Source organism: Salvelinus alpinus, chromosome 33 (genome assembly GCF_045679555.1).
Source record: "Salvelinus alpinus chromosome 33, SLU_Salpinus.1, whole genome shotgun sequence".
NCBI lineage: Eukaryota > Metazoa > Chordata > Actinopteri > Salmoniformes > Salmonidae > Salvelinus > Salvelinus alpinus.
Genome location: NC_092118.1, coordinates 7871680 through 7881757, shown reverse-complemented (window position 1 = coordinate 7881757; position 10078 = coordinate 7871680). Strand labels below are relative to the sequence as shown.

The 10078-nt window shown below is 45.6% G+C and overlaps 1 protein-coding gene and 1 pseudogene across 1 annotated transcript in view; both read right to left on the bottom strand.

Moving 5' to 3' along the window:
* Positions 1-356: 356 nt before the first annotated feature.
* LOC139562826 (DNA damage-binding protein 1-like) overlaps positions 357-10078 on the bottom strand; it is a 30397-nt gene continuing 20675 nt past the window's right edge. Inside the window, exons 14-26 of the mRNA XM_071380939.1 lie at positions 9332-9439; positions 8491-8698; positions 8100-8195; positions 7808-7919; positions 7131-7254; positions 6788-6952; positions 6156-6250; positions 5341-5511; positions 4795-4904; positions 3926-4095; positions 2978-3080; positions 1075-1198; positions 357-867 (exon numbers count right to left, since the gene is read on the bottom strand). Coding sequence (XP_071237040.1) covers positions 784-867; positions 1075-1198; positions 2978-3080; positions 3926-4095; positions 4795-4904; positions 5341-5511; positions 6156-6250; positions 6788-6952; positions 7131-7254; positions 7808-7919; positions 8100-8195; positions 8491-8698; positions 9332-9439 — 1670 coding nt within the window. The 3' untranslated portion in view covers positions 357-783. The remainder of the gene's footprint in view (positions 868-1074; positions 1199-2977; positions 3081-3925; positions 4096-4794; positions 4905-5340; positions 5512-6155; positions 6251-6787; positions 6953-7130; positions 7255-7807; positions 7920-8099; positions 8196-8490; positions 8699-9331; positions 9440-10078) is intronic.
* LOC139563367 (5S ribosomal RNA) lies at positions 1854-1962 on the bottom strand (annotated as a pseudogene).

The following is a 10078-nucleotide window of genomic DNA, read 5'->3' as shown; positions in this document are numbered from 1 at the left end:
TAATTAATCTATAGGAGACAATCCAACAACAAAAAAGTTCATAGTGCATTGTAGTAGTAATTTAGCACAAAGGACCATTACTGCACTCAGTGACATTGTTTAAGTCACGCAGTGATACATTTGTCATTTAGCAGATGCTTTAATCCAGAGCTATTTAAAGTAGTGAGTGCATACATATTCGATAATAGAATATGTTATTGTTGGTTGGCATGTGCGCTTCTATAAATTGCTTTTGAAATTATTCTGTGGTGTAGGACTTTAGACATGCTTTGAAACCGACTTAAGTTAATGCTCAGAAGTGAAAATTAAATGAATATCGTCATTCTGTGGAAAGATCAGAGACCTGAACTCAGAGGTACACAGTACTAAAGCAACCTTTATTAAAATAAACATGGAGAAACGCCAATGACAAAATAGCTAAGGTATCGTTATCTAACTTTAGTGGATCTCTGTCAAATCCATGAGTCATCTTTCCTCGCACTGCAGTGATTTGGCCACCGCCCCCCCCTCTCTCCTCCATAACGTATGGCCTTCTAACCAGTCCCTTTGCTTGTCATCGTTATGGTCGATAGGCCATTTTGTTTATCCAAGCACCTGGGAAGAATTGAGGTGGAATCAGATTTTAAAAAACATTGTCAATTCATTTGAAGTCCGGAGGACGGTCATGCAAACACCTTTTTATTTATTTATAAGTATTTACAGAGCTCTAGCCACCCCTCCCCCCGGTTCCCTCCCTCCACCCCACTCCCCTCCGTAATGGCCGGAGTCTGAGTGGGAGGGGGGCTAGTGGATCCTCGTCAGCTCCTCCACAATCTTTATGACCTCGTCCACGGTGGCCTCGCGCTTCATGCCGCTGCCGTCGTCAATCTGAAACGCAGAAGAGGGTGTTATTTCAGCTCACTGGCCCAGTAGTTTGCATTAACCCGCACAGCTATGGGACACATGCATCTAAGTGGTACCTTTATCAAGCGTCACTGCATTCCAAGAAGTGTGTGTGAGAGAGAGAGTGTGAACGAGTGTGTGTGTGTCTGTGTGAAAGCGTGTATGTGTGAGAGTGTGTATGCGTGTCCGTACCTGTAGCGTGCTGACCACCTCCTGCATCTTGGCGCGGCCCAGGTCCAGGAAGCTCTCGATGAGGTCCCCGTCGATGAAGCCCGTGGCCTGCTCAGTCTTACGCTCCGTATGGAAGGACCTCCAGGTGCCAGAGTCAAGGAAGACAAATAACACACACACACACATCCCTACAGCAAAACCACTCCTCTTATTGGGAACTCTGTCCTTTTGAGTACCAGAACCTGCATTTTTGGGGGGTTTGAGTACTCATAGAATGTTCACTCTAAAATATGAGCACCTGTACTGAATAATTTAAATGAGTAGCAGCCCCTGAAATGAGAACTGGCACCTTTTTCAAAGGAAAGTAGAGTGTAAGTGATTTTAGACTGACCACCATGTCTCTCAGACATGTGATTCTTAGGGCTGGCACAATTACTGTATAAGCGTGAAACTGACGGTTATGGATGAAGACTGTCTTGAAAATAAAACAACAGTCATAAGAACGAACCGCTGACTGAAGACGGGACAGCCGGGAATTTGTGCGGTTGAGTCCGTTTCTGCGGTAACATGGACTCCTAACATGATGTAACTTTGTTGCTCCTTGCTGAAACAAGCAAGTGTTGTAGCAAACAAGTCTTTGGTTGCCTAGGCAACAGTCCCTCCCTGCAGCAGCAGCAGCAGCACAGAAATAGTGAACAGAAGTCAATAGAACGGGCTTGGAAGCTCTAACCCTTGCAATTTGACTGGTAAAATGATGGGTACACGCAATGGCTGCCTGGTATTGTTTTCTTTTCTCTTTGAGCTTACAGCACCTGGTATTCCCAGGCGGTCTCCCATCCAAGTACAAACCAGGCCTGGCCCTGCTTAGCTACTGAGATCAGGTGTGTTCGGGGTGGTATGGCCAAAAGCATATTTTTAACTACATTTTCTCTCCGAATTAGTCTTTGGCTCGCGGCAACTTCCAAATGAGCTCGTGAGATGCGAAGGTTGAGTCATGCATCTTCCAAAACATGACCTGTACTTATCACACAGACCTGAAGTCAGCTGCACCAATGTTTCAGAGGAACACCGTTTGACTGACGACTGAAGTCGGCTTGCAGGTGCCCGGCCCTGTCACAAGGAGTCACTCAAGCGCGATGAGCCAAGGAAGGCCCTCCGGCAAAACCTTCCCCTACCCCGGTCAGCTCTGAGCCAAATGCGCACTGTCCTATGGGGCTCCCGGTCACGGGATCGAACCCCAGGCTGTATTGGCGCCTCAGCACTGCAATGCAGTGATTTTGACCGCTGCGCCACTCACTGGTATTGTGATGCAATAATTTCCATGGTAATGAAGAATGTTGATTCAAATTATGTTAACTGATGTGGCTCATGGAATAGAATGTCGTTTTTGTAATGTAAGTTCAGTTGAGTTTAAATCAACAAATCACAGCACATATTTATGGCGACACTTCCTGCTTTGCGCCTCGCAATGGCCACCCATTATGCTATCATTGACTTGAATTGGGACGCCTGTTCTATTCATTCTATTTTTATGGCAGCACCTGCAGTTAGGAGCGAAGGAGTGCCTATTCGAATGGTTATTACAGTGACAGCGGTTATTTGGCTGGCCAATTACCGTTATCCAAAATTCCAAGGCCGTCAACCCTATTGTTACTTCCCCGTATCACATACACACGGCTACTTGTCAACTTCAGGCCGTCGCTTCATTCACGCATGACACGGTAAAACACGGGGCCTTGTCATTCATCCATTTACGGGCTAGGCATGTTAAAACAACCATTACCATTCTGACAGCGAACGTCGAGGTCGGTGGTACCAAGTTTTGCCACCCATGACAGTGGTGGCTCACCGGTTCTGAAAAGGCACTTTCAATGTGATACATAGGGGCAGGTCCACACACACACACACCAGAAGGAAAGGATATAAGCTGTGCTCGATCTTGCCCACGCTCTTGATTACCTTGTTGAGTCGGTTCTGCAGGTCCAGCAGCAGGCTGTACCAGCCCTCGGACAGAGAGGTCACAAGACCTAGAGACACAAGACGGATGGCTTGTCATTTATGGGAGAAAATAAAAGGAGAACCGAAAAAGATATGTGCAGATCGATACGCTCGTGGTGCTCGCCACTCATACCTAGTGAAGGAGAAAAGATGGAAGATGAGGGAATTTGAGTGTGGGTTGTCTGACTGAGGGAAGGTGACATTTTTTTTCTCTCTCCAATTTGTGCCTACTGAACATGTTGTCGTCCACGAACACAAATGTGTTGTGCAGCTTTTTGCGGGGGAATAGTCATTGCAGAACTTCAGTGAACACTCCAATCATCATTTCCCTTTCTTTATTACCACAGCTATGAAAGAAATTGAGAAAGTAAATTGACTTTGATTTTGGAAGTCACTTGGAAATGACTAGCAGATGCGTCCCCTCTCCACTGCTTCCCACCTCTCATCCTTAAGATGGGTGCTTATGTGGCCGAGGAAAATCTGTAGAGTGCACCGCTTCGCTGTAACAGTACATAGCCTAAGAAAAAGACACGGGGGAATTCGGGACCTTGAAATCGGCATCAGTACTGGTTCAGTAGGCACCAGGAAAACAACATTTTGAAACCCAAGTGCTGCTACAGAAACATGTCCAATAAGAACACAGATCTCTCTCTTGCGGTCTCAAAATGTTTTGTGCTAATGCATACTACAACTACAACCCTGGGGTGTATTCATTACGGCAAACTAACAAACCATAGCTAAATGTTTTGCAATGGAAAAAACAAGTGTTTCTTATTGTACAAATTCAGGTTAGGCCCTCCCTGTTGCATCCCGTTTGCTTCCATTTCGTTTCTAGTGAATACACCCCTGGCATGTGGCACTGGTGGACCATTACCTATCATGCCGTTGACGGTGCCGAAGAGCACGGAGCCCTGCGTGGGGGTGGAGCTCTCGCCCAGGTTCTGCAGCACCAGTGACCCATGGGAGAAGACGTTGACAAACTCCCCCAGGTGGAACACGCCCACCTCCTGGAGGTGTTGTCGCTCCTCGTCTGTCGTGGCCGCGCTGCCAAGGGAGAGAGAGAGAGGGAGAGAGCTCAACTTCTATTTTGGTCCTAATTATTTCATGCTTTGGCAATGTGTACCCATTCATTTCATTCTACGAAAGCTACATTTCAGAGAGTCAAAAATATTACACTTTTTGTGCTAATTATTGTACCCGTTTATTCATACATTTCTGCTTTGGCAATGTGTACCCATTTATTCCATACCAATAAAGTAGCATTGAATTTATTATAATTGAGAGAAAGAGATAAAGCGAACGATACAGAGGCAGGCAGAAAAATATAAAATGGGGAAAAGCAATAGCAACAGATGTAGATGAGTGGCAATGAGTAAGGAAAAAAACGAGCGCGTGAGGGAAGAGGTAGTAAGAAATAAGATGGTGACAAACAGAATGCAAATTTGACGTCTAAAAGCGAAACAGCACGGGAGGAAGAACGAGGGAGAGGAGACAGAAACGGTGGCATCAACAAACACGTGAGAGAAAGATAAAGGTCAATGGAATTCAGTGATCATGGATGATTAACATGACGGCTTATGGATGATGGCGGTGAGAGAGTGAGGACATGTCTAGGCCGGGCTCCATCTCAATGAGTCTTTCTGCGATTCTACGCATGCTACTTATTTGCCTCCTAAACCGTATTAGAGGTCTCTTCCTTCTGAGGCGAGAGGATTCCAGAAAGAGGTCAAGACTCCACCTCACCTGTCTTTTTGACACACAAAGAGGTTGAAGGCATTCTCCGCCCCCAGGAAGTTGTCATCGTCCAGGATCTCCACAGCACTCATCCAGTTGGGATTGAAGTCACGGGCGATCTGGGAAGAGTGACAGGTGAAAAGCAGGCGTATCACCAGTGCCTCAATTCAATTCCATTCACTAAACTTTATTCATCCAAGAGGTGCAATTATTGATAACAAACAATGGTTCCAACTCATCACTCAAGTTCTTATTCATTGCAAGTGTTTGGTGTTGAATCCTCCTTGATAAAGCCCATGAGAAATGAGGGCGACAAAATAAAAGCATTCAAATCTATATTTTGGAGGATGCTGTATTCCAAGGGGGAAAAAAACCTGTCTATGAGCAAAATCAAACAAATCGTCATTTAGACCTTATAAAGCCTGTCCCCAGTCTGTGTTCCAATTCTACACCCTCCTCCTCAAAGTGTGGCATTGAGCACATCCACCATCCTCTTAAGGAAATAGGGTGGAAAATTGGGACACCGGCAGGGCCTTTCTTAGTATCATTCCTTACCTCCTCAAAGTTGCCCTCCATGGGTTTATAGGCCAGCAGCAGCACAGACCTCATCAGGTCTCCCACCAGGATGAAGTCCCCTTTGGTCTTCAGGTAGAGTGCCATGATGTTGTTGTAGTGGTTACACTCAGTCCTCAGCTCCTTCTCAGCGGTCCACTCGTACAGACGCACCTGGGGCGGGCGCACATTGATGATGCGTTGATATTGACATGCGCAATTGTCGAGGAGCAGAGTCTGGACGCTGCAGTGTAGTTTCGGAGTAACGCGGACTCGAAAGCACCACGGTTGTGTTTGTAGGAGACATGCATATCATACAATTACAAGAAATACCCCCTTCAATGTTCCTTTAGATTCCAACGTTCTATTGGAAAGAATACTACTGGATAGACATAAATTATCCCTAACACCCTTTCCGTATGGTTGTGGGTCCCATAACTACAGTTTCACTGTGTCAGCCATTACGGGTCAGTACGGTCCATTGTAGATTAAGCACGGAATTTGACAAGGCAGCAACACCAAGGTGTTTTCAACTCATTTTAACGTCAGGATTGAGAAATAAAACTTAAACCGCAGAATGTCTCCTTTAATTATCTTCGTATTTTTTATGCCAAGTACCATGGGGCGAATCCTAACTTTCCCTTAAATCAAATATTCACTTAGTGATGCATTAATGGTAATGAGAGACATCGTGAAAGTTTTAAATTTAAGTGGACGTAAACATTTCCCTCCATGTGAGTATCTACAACTGTAGCCTGTAAAATAGGAGCTGGCCTTAAAAACATCTACTTTCAAACCATCAAAAGTGAAATGCTCACTGTGCTGTTGATGCTGGCCAGCAGTTTGCCATTGAACTCCACCATGGAGTAGACGGCTCCCTTCACCTCCTTCTCTGCAACCGTCTGCAGCTTACCTACACAGAAGAAGAGAAATAACAGTCGGGTGTCAGGGCTGGTGCTGCAGTAGCCTGAAATCCAAACGGATATGTTTTGTTTAACCATTTGTTTCACTGTGAAAGAAAGGTGAAACTGAGCATAATGGTTTGGATTCCAGGCAATTCTTTGAAACAAATGGAGAAAAGCAGCACATCAGTTTGGTTTTCAGGCTCGTGTTACAGCTCTCTGATACTGTATTTCACAGCACCTGTTCACTCTGAGTCATTCATCTTCATGACTGAGATGATTATCGATAGGAAGGTGCTATCAGGCACTATCAAGGGAGGAAGAGGCGTGGAACGAGTGAGAAAAAGGTGAGAGAATGAGTGAGAAAAAGACGAGGGGAAGAAAGAGACTGTAGAAGAAAGTGTGAGAGAGCGCGAGCAAAAAAAACAGGAGTATATAAAAGATGGGGGGGTGAGAGAATAACAGGAGAAGAATGATGGGAACGAGAGCGAGAACAATGAGAATGGAAGAAAGACAGCCCTCACCGTCTCAAGAAAGTTAGCCCTCACCGTCAGTGTAGTGGAAGACGATGATGCGACCTTGCTTGGGCTCGGCCTCCTCTGGGTAGACCATTGCAGTGCCAACGATAAAGTAGACCGAGAGGTCCCTGCCCAGGCGGCAGGACACCATGCTGAGGGCGTACTCACTCTGGAGGAACTGGTGGGCGTGGAGCACTGGGAGGACGAACACACATGTGAAAATCACGCAATACAGGACAATCACCACAAAAAAGTGAGAATTTGGTGTGCTCCTCAGGAGTACAATCAACAGCTTATCAATCACCAGTACAATCACCATTAATTAACTCAAATGTTCTCTTTAATCAAGACGTTTTTAAAGGGGGGAACTTACCTTCGAAGGTGTGTTGGTCGACCACCAGGAGGCTGTGCACCTCCACCTCCTCCCCGAAGGAGGTCTCGTGTGGGGAGGTGCTGCTGGGGAACAGCTTACTGGAGCTCACACTGCTAGACAGAGCCTGGGGAGAGGTAGGGAGAGAGGAGATATGAAAGGCAGAGAAAGTGGGAAAATATGAAAACCCAGACTATGCACACCCACAAGGCTAGGGGAAAAGGGGAGTAGGTTCTTCCTCACCTACAAGTTCTTGTAAATATTTTTTTTCTCTTTTCTTGTTTTTTGTGCAATAAACCTAGACTAAACTAAGTCATCTGGACACATTGTCAGCCAAGCGAAGTGCACCCCTAACATTCAAGTCATTTCCCCCCCAAAAAACATAATTGCACTAAAACTGCTAAATAAAATACAGTAACTCTGAATGCTGATGCTTCAGTTCATATAGAGCGAAGTTCACAGATATTTCCGGACTGTTCTTCCACAAAACACGCAGTTGCACTTAAGTCGCGATGCATCAGGAAAACACCGTTGAATACGGGAAACAAGGCTCATGGCCCATTTTCAAAAGGTCTTAATCTGTGATCAGCACTCCTACTCTGAGAATATTTATGACTACAGGCCCCAGAACAGGAGATCTTGGCAGTGGTACACTGAAATACCAGATGGTGTGAAGCTACCTGAGTGCTAGCGCTGGGGCGCACTGCTGCCGTGGTCCCGCTGGCGTCCTGCATCTCCACGCGGCTGGACAGCACCCCAAAACACTGAGACACTTCCTGGTAACAGATCCTCCTGAGAGGGGGAGGGTTCAAGAATAAAGTGGAGAGATAGGAGGGGGGAGTGAGTGACAGAGCAGAAAGAGTAAAAAGAAACTGAAATAAATATTTCACTCTTGATTTACCTGAGGGTAAATCCACCGGATAGATATACTTCTACTCTGTAACTATTTCTACTGGTGTTGCTCCCTCTTACCTGGGAGACTCGTAGAGGGGAACCGTGCGAATGTGGAGCTTCTGGATCTCGTCAATGGTCCCGATGGTGAGAGTGCTGTTGTTGGCCAGAGCCAGACTGCCAAAGACACAGAAATGCAGGTTACAACCACACACCAACAACAGATAAGTTACATATTTATTTCTAGCTTTGCAATCATTCCTGTTCTTTCTTTACAGTCGTTGAATGAGAAAAATAATCAACGTCTCCTCTCCACCACTTGCACTGGTCTGAAAACACAGGACAGATGACAGGGGGAAAAAAAGGTTTCTGTTTAAACCTGTTGAATTCGTCCCACATCAGTCCAAAACGGAGAAGAAGTGCTAAGGATGCCACTTTGGACTATTGAGACGCGCGTGACTGACTAACTAACCTGTCGGGGTAGCCCTCGGAGTTGAGCGGACACATGTAGTTGACCTCCTTGAGGTTGACATTGGAGAAGACCAGCTTGTGGTTGGAGGAGTAGATGACGGTGGGCCGGTCGGAGCAGGCAAACACGTTGGAGGTGGACAGGGAGCGGAAGGTCCTCAGCACCGTGGGCTGGGTGCCCAGAGTCACCTTCTTACGCTCGCTCAGCACGCCTGTTGGCAACACAACAGGGTCAATGCCAACAGTTTAACAATAAGTTTGCAAACTTGCCAGGGGTAAGTGCACTTTCAAGTCAGTCTATTCAGGAGATAAGTGGAAATTCCAATCCAAAACCCTTTCCATTTTTAATAACATTGGGAACATCTGCTCTTTCCATGACATACACTGACCAGGTCTCTTATTGATGTCACATGTTAAATCCACTTTAATCAGCGCACATGAAGGGGATTGTGTATTTGTCCCATTCAGAGGGTGGAGTCAACATGGGCCAGCATCCCTGCGGAACGCTTGACACCTTGTAGAGTCCATGCACTGACCAATTGAGGCTGTTCTGAGGGCAAAGTGGGTGTGGGTGCAACTCAATATTAGGAAGGTGTTCCTAATGTTCTGCACACTCATTGTATTTCCAATGAAGAGTTCGACATTTTCAATACATTTTCAGAATTCTGAAGCAGAATCGAACTGCAGCTGTGAAGACACAATGAACAGCCTCCTATTTGACACATCTTAACCTAATTTGTTCTATCAATGAATTAGATGACGGTGCAGTTAACTGTCTGGAATTTTTATTAAAATTGGACTCAAACAAAAGGCAACAGAAGTATGTGTTTCTCCAGCAGCCTGACCTGAGGTCAGATCCAGGCCGAAGTAGAAGAGCGCTCCGTCTCCCAGGGCACACAGCAGGTAGTAGCTGGCCTCGAACGTCGTCATCAGGATGGAGCGAGGGATAATTTCTGTACACACACACAAAATCGCATCAAATGTGTGAAAAGCTTCAGAATAGCAGCAGAATTCCACTGTCAATTCAAAACAACTATTATTCATCCTCCGAGAACAAATAAGAAGGCATTGACAGCTAGGTCCCACAATAACATCTTCCACGCGGTTGTGCAACATTGCAAATGGATCTAGGACGTGTGGACCCAGCAGTAGAGTGCTTCTGTCCCTTAGGATTCCCTCCCCTTTCATGGCCAAGTTACACAGGCTTTGAATAGGAGGGGTTTATAAACATATCCAAAAATAACAACAGAAGGACAAAGAGAATGTCCAATACAGAGAATGTGTGGCCAATTCTTTGCTGCTCCCAATCATGACATCCTTATAAAAATGTTGATATTTGAGAAGCTTTATTAAAACACCATGTGCGGGAGCAACAAAACAGTGGGCGGACATTAGGGATGGGCATTTGAAAGAATGTCTGGGTTCGAGTACTCTGGAATATAATTTTGCATGCTGGCGTGTTAGCGTTAAATGGGGATGCAATAACAGTTGCTCCAATTACTGGTTGTTCTGATACTCAACTGAAAACTAAACTAATATTTTCAATGACAGACTCCAAACAACAAACACATCCTAGCATTAGAAGTGTTGTC